Source organism: Phoca vitulina, unplaced genomic scaffold (genome assembly GCF_004348235.1).
Source record: "Phoca vitulina isolate PV1807 unplaced genomic scaffold, GSC_HSeal_1.0 scaffold12, whole genome shotgun sequence".
NCBI classification, from domain to species: domain Eukaryota; kingdom Metazoa; phylum Chordata; class Mammalia; order Carnivora; family Phocidae; genus Phoca; species Phoca vitulina.
Window position 1 is genome coordinate 38,057,577 of NW_022589715.1, and position 13,133 is coordinate 38,070,709.

General features: G+C 37.1%; 1 protein-coding gene across 7 annotated transcripts in view; it reads right to left on the reverse strand.

The window, feature by feature from the left end:
• Positions 1-2,949: 2,949 nt before the first annotated feature.
• CCDC85A (coiled-coil domain containing 85A) overlaps positions 2,950-13,133 on the reverse strand; it is a 180,461-nt gene continuing 170,277 nt past the window's right edge. For 3 of the 7 annotated variants that reach the window (XM_032410948.1, XM_032410945.1, XM_032410947.1), the window contains one exon: positions 2,951-6,047. In XM_032410948.1, coding sequence (XP_032266839.1) covers positions 5,958-6,047 — 90 coding nt within the window. In that variant the 3' untranslated portion in view covers positions 2,951-5,957. Of the gene's footprint in view, positions 6,048-9,996; positions 10,096-13,133 lie in introns of all 7 variants that reach the window. The other 4 variants (XM_032410944.1, XM_032410946.1, XM_032410949.1 and 1 more) reach the window with 3 other exon arrangements.

The window sequence follows — 13,133 nt, forward strand, 5'->3', positions numbered from 1 at the left end:
ATGTGCACTCCTTCAGGAGAGCTGCTCAGGAAGGAACAGCCTATCATGGTAAGAACGTCCCTTCGAATCAATGTGTGGGTTGAGCATGTTTCATCCATTCACCTCTCCCATGACTCAAACCCCACTTTGACTAAGTGGCATGCCTATTTGCAGCAGAGGAACACCATGTTTGCCAGCTTACTGTCTTTAGAAATGCTGGTGTCGGTAGACCTTTAAATGCCCGCGCTCCTATTCCTATGGTGGCCCTTGTGGCCTGTAGAAAGGGGGTGGGGGAAATTCCAACTCATGTCTTATATGGGTCTACAGATGGGTCCGGTTGGGGCAACCTGCCCATATGGACTACAGTTACTCTTCTGCCCAATACTAACACCATCTGGATGGAAACGAATGGACCACAGCAGCCATGGGCTGAACTCAGAACTGTTTGGCTAATGATCACTCATGAGCCCTGGCTGTTAACCCTTTGCATTGACGTTGGGCTCTTCAAAGTGATTAACCCTATAGCCCTACTTGCTAATTTTTTTTATTCTATCACATAAAGAGAATACAGAACCTTTCTTTTTTGTGACAGTAAAGGAATCGCTTGTTTAGACACACTCTGTTTATTTCAATAAAACTAAGCTATTGTTGTATCCTCCAATTTGCTGTATTAGGAGACCATATATCCAAGTCATGGCATATACAGTGTACAATTTTATTGAATAAGATTTTGGGCAGTCTGTAACAGAATCCTAAATCAAACTAGTTTAAAACAATATGGAAAAATTCAATCTATTTGAGAGTCCAGAATCAGAGTGGACTCCAGACAAGGTATAATCGGTGTTTCAGCCACCTTTCTCCACTATTCTCTTGGCTCTACATTTTCCTGTAAGCTTTCTCTTCAGGATGACTTTTCTCATGACAGCCCACATGATTATAGGCAACAGAAAACTCTTAGCACATCCAACACTAGACAGGAAAAAACCTCTCCCCTACCCATCCAATAAAATTTCTTCCAAGAGTTTAAATTGAAATGAGCCTTGTTAGGTCTTATTGCCACAGTTGGACCATGGGAATGCCATGTGTTGATTGGCTTAAGACTGGCTTCTTGAGCCAATTATTAACATGTAGGATGAGATTACCAAGGCCAGCTTTGAGTCTAGGCATTAATCAAGATTCAGGTCTGGAACTGGAAATTGCTTCTCTGGATTTACTTGAACAGTGTAGAGGAGGGGTATGTGTCTAAAGCAAAGGAAGGCTCTCTTAGGAGGAAAAGAAAAATGAATCCTGGGTAACCAATCAATGTGTTCACATGCATGTGTGTGTGTATCTTTTTAACACAAGGACTAGACTGAGCCTGGGGAATGGTGATGGTTAAAAAAAAACAAAACCCTAGAGACTGTTACTTGGTCTGTCAGAAACCCATTCCCACCTAACCTAGATTGCTACAAAGGGAAAACAGATTTTTTTTTTTTATAAGGCCTATCTGAAATGCCATGGTAAGATCATGCAGCTTGGCCCAAACCCAACAATGAGTCCATAAAATCAAAGGCCAATTTCAGACACTTTCTGCTTCTATAAATTGCATTCCTGATTGGCATATGAATCTGTTGCCATGGACATTATGATGTATATTGTATGCTATTGCTTCAGAACAGGATCTAGAAAACTAAGGGTCCTATGATGGGAAAGGAAAATTCTTGGTAATGAGACCAGATGGAATTATAACTTGGGCATGAAAACTATGGAAAAACCCTATTGTAAAAATGAGAGGATCTTGTGTTTTAAAGGGACATTCTTAAATCTCAATGAAATGAGACTATACTGCACGTGCGTTTTATTACTTCCACATGGTTTTGAGATAGCCTTTGACATTAAAACTTAACATAAGGCAATTAAAAAACAACTATGAAGAGAAGGATGGAAGAATGAAGGAAGATGGTATAGGAAGTAAGGGAAAGCACTATGGGAACAATAGTAGCCATTTCTCTTAACTTTCAGACTTTTAAAAATCTTCCGCTAAATTCTGGCAAAATTTCTTGGCTTCAAGCCTGCTAAATTGCTCTCAGCAGTGTCCTTTCTGCTATATGGCCAATGTATTGAGTTTTTCACATTAACATTTTATTCTCAAGATGTGAAATTAATTCTTTATAATGAATGCAATACTTACCTTCTTTTTGAGAATACTGGTCATACTTCTGAAAATCTCTTAATTTTAATTCTTTTCCTTGGATTCATTAAGTTGTGTGCTGCTGATTCATAGTCATGGCTTCCCTCCAATGTTGGGTGATACTTGGTTGTATACCCATCTTAGTATGGATATTTCCTCATTAACCTGTGTTTACCACACAACTTGCTGGAAGAAATGGGTCAGGATGCTGTGTTTGGGAGATACCTGATCCTAAGTGTAAGGGGGATGGTGGGACAAACTTCTAGGTAGGCTGTGTCAGTACTAATGATCTGGGCACAGATGGTCCTTTTTCCTCTGGCTGTTTAAAAAGTGGAAGGCTTTGCCCTGTGCCTCCAATTCAAGTATCTTCACTCTCTGCTCTGGCCTAGGAGAAGTTATCCTTTGTTCTCTGTCTGACCCAAGGAGGGAGAGATTATATGCAGGAGTTAAAATGTTTAACTACTGTCAGTTGCCCCAGAAGCCCATGCAATGCAGGTTCAAATTCTGCCTGATTTGGAATACCCTTGCAGCCATTCTGTTGTCAACAATACCCTCCATCACGTGCTTTGAATAATGAATCCATTGTTTCAACCAGATACTCTTTGTCTTCCATTTCTCAAGAATTTACCTTAATTGCTGGTTCACAGAGTACACTATTTGTTATGTTCTAGTGGGATTATAAATTAAATAGCTCTTCTACCTTTTTGGAGTTTAAGGCAAGAGGAGGGAGCTATTGCAGATATTTTACCATTTTTATGTGAAAGTCTTTATTCTCAAATGTTTTCAGTGATACGAAAATTACAGAAAGAGTTGTGGAAATTTTGTTTTTCAAACATATCGTTCCTATGAGAATCAGACCATTATCCCTTTTTTCTCTCCATTTCCACCATTACCATCTGGGATTGGCCAGGAAAAGGCCTGAGGACATATAGACTGGATGATCTACAGAAAACAGTGCTTGAAAGTTGAACTGTGCAGCTAGAATCTCTTGATGTGGTTCCTTCTAGCCTAATGGTATGACATCGCCGCAGCTCATGGGTCTAGGCTCCTATGTCTTGGAAGACTTATCATTGTTCCTTGTGGACTGTTAAGACCATGAGCTTTGGAACTATGGAGACTCTAAGGAACCTTAAGACAAGGCAATGAGATAGATGTTCTCTCCTTTCAGCATGTCAGGACACAGAGGCTCAGCAAGGTTAAGTTGTTTGAACTCACAGAGCTAATTATAGAGTGAATGCTGAACTTGCTGGCCCAAAGTCTGCTTTGCTAAACCCAAAGAGCCTTTATTCAGTGCTGTACTTAATAAAGCATACTTTCTGTTGGCTGCAGCCAATGTGATGCATGACACGCTCACATCCAATGATGTATTACTGGATGTCACATCCTATCTGAATTTTCTATTGTGCCTTGAGCATGTGCTTGAAACTTAAAAGGCATTCATTTGAAAAGCTTAGATTATGATTGTCAGTCTGTCAGCTTCAAGGCCAGTAAAAATATTCTGCCAAGATGTATAAATTAACCTTTGTTCCAGAGAAAAGGAGATCATAAACTGGTCACATAAGAGAATGATGCCACACATTTTTATTGATAAACATGTTAGGTAATAGCAAGATTCAGGCCCTGGACTCAGTTAAAGTTGAGGCTAATGCTCAGTGTAGGAAGTCTTATTCCTGTCTTAGTGGTTTCCCAGAAATAGGTGTGTTCTCTATCTGAGCATGTGTATGTGTGCATTTGTGAATTTATCTTTGTCATATATGTATATATGTTTAGGTATAGAGGCCAAGTTTTCCACTCTGCAGTATTTCCCCCTAGTATATTTCCTCTTGTTGACTGCTTTAATGATAATTTTAATGTATATGAATTATAGCAAGTGAAAGATTTTATAACTGATTTTTAAATATTCTTAAATACGATTCTAAATTTTTAACTACATTATAACAGAACGGCGTGAATTGAGTAACGTGAATATTAAATCCCTCATTAGCATATTTTGGAAGAGTCCTTTGTTTTATATTTAAGATAATGAATCATCTGTATTACCATCATTAATACCACCATACAGAAACATTGTGCTACTTAGTGACTATTAGAAATCTACGCAATGTAGGAAAAACACTGAGATTAAATAATTTATTACCATTGCTAAGATGAACACATATACTTGATACTCAATTTTATGCAGAACTTTAAAAAAATAGTTTTAATACAGTATCAAAATTTACACAAGTATTTTGTCAAAAGACCACTGTTCCTTGTATTAGCTTCTGCAGTGTCTACTGCAGGCACAAAAACTTGTTTTAAATGTCTTCAGAGCATAGGAATACAACAATTTAAGGATGAAAGCTTTTCTACAAGAGAAGGTGTAAATATAGCAAGCAATTTTTTTTTTTTTAGAGTAATATAACATTTCCAAAAGAAAGATAAGCTTAACTGGTAAGCCAATTACAATAATTAGAGATAATGCTATAGTAAATTCATAAATATTTTCTGAAAACAGGGCTGTTTTTTCATCACAGTAACATTTTAAAAAGTATAACGAAAGTCCTTCACGTTCCTTCACCAATGACAACACACTGTAATGAGTCCATTTAAAAACATCTGCTATGAACCCAATCTGAGTAATTTAGAAATCTAAAAACTGGGAATTGTTGCATTCCTACTTTTATAATTTTAAACTACAATAAAAACTTAGCATTCTGGCACATTCATACAAGAAACTATCATTGCATTTAAAAAAACACAAAATACCTATCATAGCATTTCCAATACACACAGTCTATATATATATATATATATATATATATATATATATACCAAAAATAAACTAAGCAAAGCTAGCACACCTCTTTTTCAAACCTCAAGCAATCTGAACAAGAGCTTTTAGCCTCAATAATGAAGGACATGCGTCAGTTTCATAAAACGTTAGCTGCTGTAGGCAAAGCTTTTTTCATAAATGCAGTGCAATATTTTAAAGTTTACATAAAGTTTATTAAATATAACAGCAGATCTAGAAACTAAATTGTAGAAATTGACATCTCACAGCTGGAAACACTTAGAAAAATTATGTTTGCTTGTTCTTTAATTGGAATTAATATTAACATCAATGGATACACTGAATGAATATGGAAGTTGGTATGTCCCCGAGATGTGTCTTCATGAATATAGCAAGATTAAAAGAAAAGCTATATTTATCTTGATCACTTGAAATAAATGGTACTCTCTGATAAGCACTCTACAAAGTCTTGCTACCCTTCTAGCTGGTAAAGAGAATTTATGTGGTATTTTTAGCACCTCAACAGTCAAAACAAAATCCCAGAAACCTAAGCTTATCTTACATCCAAATTCACTATGCATCAGGAATTCATAATTTGTTGACTAAAATATAAGAAGTAGGTGCCCAACTCCCAAACTTGGAAAGCTGGAAGACACCTCTTCCTCAACACAGCATGCTAGAAAAGTCCCACCATTCTGTGCAATGAGTCAACTCCTTCAAACCCATTGAGGCCCTACTGGATTCTTCTAATCATGCAGGTTTCCCAGTGACAAGCTTAGATCTGAGGAGTCAAAAACATTTTAGTTCTAATGAAAATAGTGGTACCCAAATGGTGATTTTCAAAGCTGTTTGAGATGAGCTGTTGTGGACATGGAAATGAGACACGTGAAATACAGCGTCAGTAATACTAAGGTTTTAGAGGGAAAATATGTGCAATATACAATCAATCACTCCAGGTTATTCAGTGAGTCCAAGTTTTTTTTCTTCTTTTCTCTCTCTCTGGCAGTGGTGATCTCTTGTTTGAAAAAGTGCCTTTCACATTGGTCCTTTGTACTGGTTTCCAGACAAATGTTGCCTAATTCCAGGACAGGAGCCTGCAGCATCTCCAAGTTTCCTCCACACAACCTTAAGAAAAGTAAAATACATAAATAAATAAAAATAAGCATCTCAATTGCCCCATCCACAAAGAGATTTGTGGTTTTTAAAGGGGGATCTATGAAGGGGCAAAGAGGAATGTGAAGACGAGACGAAATACCTCCATGAATGAGCTCAAACACAGTGAAATGTGATGGAAGTTTCTAACTCATAAGAGCTGCTCAGTAGAGGGAACTACTAGGCTTTGTCAGCAATCAGGGTCAAAATTCAAGAAAGATGTGCCAACTTACTCTAGTTCATGAGTGGTCTTCAACTCAAGCTGTACACTGTGCACTTGAAGCTTACACAGTAACTCCCACTCTCTGACTGCACTCGTAGAGGGGAGGCATGGTCACCTTTTTTTTTTTAAAAGCTAATATAATTCTGTATAGCCACAATTAAGAACACATGAGCAAAATCATCCTGGTTTCTATATCCTACATCTTGAACCAGGGATACCACAATGTTTAATCCACTAAGGAAACGGAAGGAGTTTTTGTTCTTGAGCTATTTAAGCCCTGAACTACTAGCCTTAGGGCCACTAGTCAATTCCCTGCCTTTCCCTATAGAGTGGGGGGCCCTCAGTCATAAATCTTAGCTACCAAATAGTATAAAATCTCAGATTATCGAAGCAGGGAAAATATTAAGAATACATTCAAGAATCAATAAGATACAATATGTCAAAAATTGGGTCATTTTAGAGGGACAATAGCAAAAGATGAGATTAAGAATATAAAGTAAAACCATGGAATTCACCAATGATATACCAATACGCTAATGCTAATTGGAAAATGCACCCTCCTTCCCCCGATTAACAGTCATTACCCTCCTTAGGGTGATTCACTATAAAGATTATTTTCAGATTGATTCTTTCCCTAAAAATTTACATAGCTCTAACATGCACACACCAGTGGGTTCATTATTGATAGACTTTTTTTTTGCATTTATTTTAAATAGGGTAACCTAATACTATTCATTGTTATACATAAGAATATAAGGTGCTGTCTACCTTCATTCCTAAGCCAATGAAGCCATTCGTCTTCTTGACACAACTATGTGGCAGAAATGACCTGCCCTATTTGAAGAAGAGTGTACTCATGGTCTTTAAATAGTAGGAAAGGAATGATCTAGCAATGGAGGGCTCAAGCTGCCCACCAGGGAGTTAGGGAAATTCTCATTTCTTAATAGGCAGTGAAAAGGTACAAACACTGAATCAGGGAGCCCAGGGATGCTACAGACTTACCCTTTCTCGCCCTTACATGGTATGTACAAATACAGCTGACCAGAATGCTTTAAATGTCTCAATCTATCCTCTGCTGCTAAGCCAAAGACCTCCAGGAGCACTGACACAAAGCATTAGATGGTTACAACTCCAAACTGCAAGCGCTCTCCAAGTATTCCATTGTAGGATACCATGGGCCTTAACCCTGAAATTACTATGTGGTGAAAGAGTCCAAGAAGGCAGAACTCTGAAATGAGCCAGTGATACTAAGGTAGACACAGAGTAGTGACTTGTTAACTAAAAGAATAGGTGGGTGTCTGAGTCCACCAGTCAAATATTTCAGCTGTTCTCAGGGAATTTATAAGAGCCAAACAGACCTAAAAAAAAAAAACCATTATTACAAAAAGAAAGATACTGCACTTTAAGAAACTGTAAATCTATTTTTGTGGCACAATTTGGGAAGAGAATAAAAGCACCTCTTACTAATCAACATGATGTTAACAGTCATTTCCTTGTGACTCCTTGTATAGGTGTTAACTGATCTCCAGGAGGAACACCAGAAACAAAGGCAAAATTTACTATCCTAGGTTCTGAGTCTTCGAATTGATCTCACATTATAAGAAAACTCCATTTCTGTGACATTAAAAGCACATAGTTCCTCTACTAGGTTTAACAACCTTAGCTTGTTTCTAAGAAATTATCTGTGAACATTTCTCACAATCTGTTTTTCCCTTTTTTCTCCAGTATGCACTATGTGTGTTCGATGTTCAAATAATTTGTAATGGTGACAAATTTTAAATCAACATCTTTTTGTCTTAGCTTTTAACAAGTTTCCAAATGTGAGAGTACTAATCATCAGATTGGTGTTGGCTTGCATTTTTCCATCAAATTTTGGGAATCAAAGACAAAAGTAGACAAGGACCCCTAAAAAACTGCTAAAGGCAAACAAGGAGGGCAAGCTTTTGGCTTCCTGAAAATACCTTCTACAGGGAAAAACGCCACTGCCGCTGCATATGGTCTTTTGAAGCATTTTTGGAAATACAGGCCTACAAAAAGATCAACACGAACTAATCGAGACCCAGTCCATTAATACTTTCTTCTGTGACTAAGAAATGAATTTTCTAATGTCCAGAAGTCTTATATCTAAAACAAAAAGGCAAGAAAACAACCAATCCTGACTTGTATTTTTACAGAACTTCACACATTTCTGGAAGATGCATTGCTTTTCATTCTTGGGGAAAGAAAATGGAATTCCCCAGATTTACCCCATTTGGAAAAGTGGTGATTGCTAGTATTCTGAGGACATCTGGGTATAGTCCTGACTTACTGTTCATTAGAGAACAATTCGAGCAAGCAACTTTATTTTGGGATTTTAGCTTCTTCAAACATAAAATGCAAATGTGGGGATCATATCCAGAGCTTCCTCTCCAACCTGCTCAGGGGCTGTGGTGAAACTCCACCATCTGAATTATGAAGGATCCTGTTGTACTATTTGGAGAACCACCTGCGGAATGATCGCTGTGCTCCCTTCTAGTTCTAGAATTCCTAACGTCTGAACTTTATTTCTCATTCCGTAGTCAACAGATGAGAAGCAACAGGCATTTTTTTAAAGGTGTGTGGCTTAACTTTTTTAATTGATCTGAAGGAAATATTCAAATTGAAAACCCTAAGGACAGGCTGAAAAGCTACAGAAGGTGTGAAGAGTGGTGCATTAGGGGAAATTATGACTTCTCAAACCAATGACCTTTTGAAAACAGATGAAAACATATGCAGGAAAGAAAAATAACTTGGAAAGAATTTCAAAAGAAAAACAGCTACAACACAAAGAAGCAGGAGACTAAAACTGTGGCCCCAGCACATATAAAATGCCCGGGGGACTTAAAACATTTACTGGATTCCAAGAACACCTCAGGGAAGTAGATACATGAGAATATCTGGCCCTAATAGCTTAAAAGCATTTCTAAGCAATTTTGATAGCCTAATGGACAAAGAATATGAGGATAAAAGTACAATATAGAGCCAATTAAAATCAGTGCTTAATATAATCTGATTGATTTTTGCTTTTAAAAAATGTATTCCCCTACAATATTCTTTTTAGCTTTCTAACAAACTTCAATTATATTCTTGATTAAATGATATACCTATGCAAATTACTCAAAATTTAGCCAGGGATTAATAATAAAATCCAAATCACATTATTGATATGCATCAAAACAGATGTCAATTTTTTTTAACCGTGTTCTGCTCTGATTTCTGTGTATCTATTCTTATTCACCACTGAAAGGTAAAGATACTACTTTGCAGGACATGAAGTGCCCATATCACATGATTTTTTTTTCCAAGTATGGTTATAAATAAGTCTGAAGAAGGCTGTGTTTTATCACAGGTTTTTAAACACTGATTTTTAGGTACTGCTTAAAAGTATGAGACAGAAACCTATTTCTCAAAACTAGCACCACAATATTTTAGACAATAAATTTTTAAAAATGCTCATCATTCTGGAATCCAGAATTGGCTGATTATCGCTTACCTGAATATTTTATGACTGTTAATAAAACTGCAATAAAATATACTAAAGATAAAAACAAGGGGAATTGGTTTTATTTTCATATAAAAACATAAAGGCATTTGGCCAGCATTTTAAAAAGTAGGTATTCATAAAGTAAGCTACGATGGGGCTTTCAACACAGAATACACAATAAAGCACATTAAACTTACATTGCACATTTCTCTGACTATAGCTTTTTCTGTCTCACTAAGGTCATTTTCATACTCTTTACCCTGTTGACGATCTATAGTTTCCTGAACATCCAAGACCTGGATTTGTTGAAAAAGAAAAGCAAATTTCACATGGAAAAATACTTGTTAGTTATGAATTAAACCATCAAGGAGCTCCACTTTGTAAAACCTTTGGTTTTCTCCGTGTCTGCATATCAGAGTGGATTAATATATGGCAAAATTTTTAAAATAGTTGATTGTTCTGAAATCTAAAAGGGATCAATTCTACTTGACTTTCAAATGACCACGAGAAGCAATCTTATCACTAATAGTCAATTGAATGTATCTAATCGTAGACATTAATGAATTTAGTTAAGTGGGTCATTAAGATAACGTGACTATGTCAACCATTTGGAGAAATTCTCGCTCCACTGTAAAGGTAAGCAATATAATTAATGATCTGCCAAATAATCCAAATGATATGTAGACATGGCCTATAGAAAAGAGGACTAAAAGATACTGACAGGTGAAACCGGTCAGAACCCAGGAATATGTACATAAGAACTCGAGTGAACATGGACGCTACTGACATCACAGTTCTTGCCTGGACATGTTCCCAGGGCCTAGAAAAGGCCTATGCAAATGATAATATCAAAGAGAAAAACTGGCTCCTTACAGTGAAAATATTTGAGCAACACTTTATTTTTCATTAGAGCAAAGAAAGTGTTGGGATGAGATGCTTTTAAGCAATTTTAGAGGCCTATGATTCCACTTCTCCACGTTATCTCTAAATGGATTCAAAACAATAATTCTTCAAATATGTCTATAAAGTTTTCATGCCATACTTTCTATAGGTCAAAAGGGGAGAAAACTTTGGTTTCGAGTGTTATTTTTCTCTATATCCGCTTATAAGCCAAAGCACAATAGAGCAAAAAGACCCAAGAAAACAAAACCCCAAAAATAACGCTTTTCATAAAAGCTCCTCCAAGAATCCCCACTGAACTGTGACATTGCTAAACTCCTTGGTTCTATTGTCATCCTGGTCAATGCTGATGGTCACACCTAAAGGTGTCACCGGAGAACTGGCACCAATGAACAGCTGAGCCAAAATAAATGAAGCATGAAGTGAGACCTTCATGTCAAGTTCATAGATAGTCTACATGGATATTTACTGGAGTTCAATCCTGCAATAATCTAATTCACAAACTACTCCCTCATTAACTCAAAACGTCTAGCCTTTATTACTCTGTAGGTACTACTACTTTAAGGGAGGATATCACGGTAGGAAACAAGCCTCATCCTGCTACTCCGATTAGAGTCCGTTCACATTCTTTCTACACTCAGAGGAAATCCTGACTACGCTCAGTGAATATTCATAGAAAACTTAACTCCTGGAACAAGCTCATTTGCCTACAAATTCAATTTCTAATGCACCTCAGAGAAGTGTACTTCAAATCAGTTAATTTCTACTAAATGAAGTGAAGCTCCAATTAATAGCATGAATTTTAAAGCAAGATAAATGTGGTGTTATTACAAGTGGGCTAATTTCTCACACTGATTTACAACACTTTCCTCCCAAACCACAACCACAGAGTGTTTTTTTAAAGCCTGGAGATTTTTTTTTGGGGGGGGGGGTTGGAATCTATCAGAAGATGAGAAACTGAGCCAACGTTCTAATTCTTTCACAACAGAGAAATTTTATGTTATAAATCACCTCTAGGATCTGTGGGCTTTTAAAACAAAATGCGTGAGTGGCTACATTTCTTCCTTTATATTGTGATATCCCTAAGATGCATTTACCACAGGCACATATTTCTGTTTCATGACACAGTTAACTCATGGAAGCAAACATATTCTGTATTCCAGAGCCTCCCCTTATGCTTCAGTTGCTCAGTACTACCCATCTGCCGAGTGAGGACACTTAACATGTTCTGATTATAACATAGTATCTTTCTCTCTCGAGATAAAAATTTTATATGAAAATTAGAGAACAAATTCAGAGAAAATTGAAGAGCTCCCCCTTGCCCTTCCCTTCCTTTTAGGCCATAGGAACACAGGTGCAGTGAAAAATTGGGGAAAGATTGCAGTGCTATCCACTATGCTGATCTGATTCAAACTACACTTGCCATTTAACAAGGCAACAGGTGGAAACCGTTTTCAATCCGAAAAGCAGAGCAATGTGTTGCTGGAGTATGTGCAGACGCTAACACTACAGGATTGAAGCCACTCATTTTTTATTTCTAGGATGCTTTTCAGATAGCTAGCGTCTGGTTCATGCTCAAGTAACAGCACGTTTAGCATGCTGCTCATGCTAAACTGCGTCCAAATGCTACTGCAGAGAGCAAGATGGTGGTCAGTTGATAAATCAGCACCCCCCGGATACAGGGCAGCGCCCCTCATTCTGGTGTGTCTTCCCACGCAAATTCCTCTCGGTTGCTCACTTGGTGAGTTATTCCAACCAAGACAAGATTGCACTGGCCACCAGCATGGTTCTGCTACCTTCCCTCATCCGCAAGCAGTATATGCTTGGGAGGAGCAACTCATTTCATGGAAGTTACAGCAAAATATGACTGAGGGAGCTAAATCTCCTGCTAAAACCAAATCAAATGCGTATTTTGAATTTCTTATCTGCTTATTTGCTTTATGCACGCCAAAGGAAGTGTGGCCCACTCCAAAAGAGTGCATCTTCATGCCGCTGATAAATCATTCCAAAACCAAAAACATTTTAGTGAGGCTGTGAAACTCCTATGGCAAGTGTGGGACTAAAGCACGCTGCCTACTTTATGGCTCAGAAAGGTTTGATCAAGGCTATGTGTTAGGAATTACAGATCATTTGAAGGACGGTATTGATAAAATTTCAGTGAACCGTCCTAATTTTTAAGGTGATTTTTATTGCCTGCATCAGTTTCTTCTCTTAGATAATATTTATATTATTAATTTTATGTATAGTGCTTATTTATTGGAAAGCTCACTACTGGTAAAGAAAATAATAAATTTCAGCTAAATCTTTTTTGAAGTCCTTGGAGGATCTGAAGTAAAAGCCAAAAATAAAACTAGCTTTCTGAATAAGACCCTCTATTTTCTAATATTCTATGGAAGAGCATTAACTAGAGTTTGAAGACCTAATTTCTATTTAA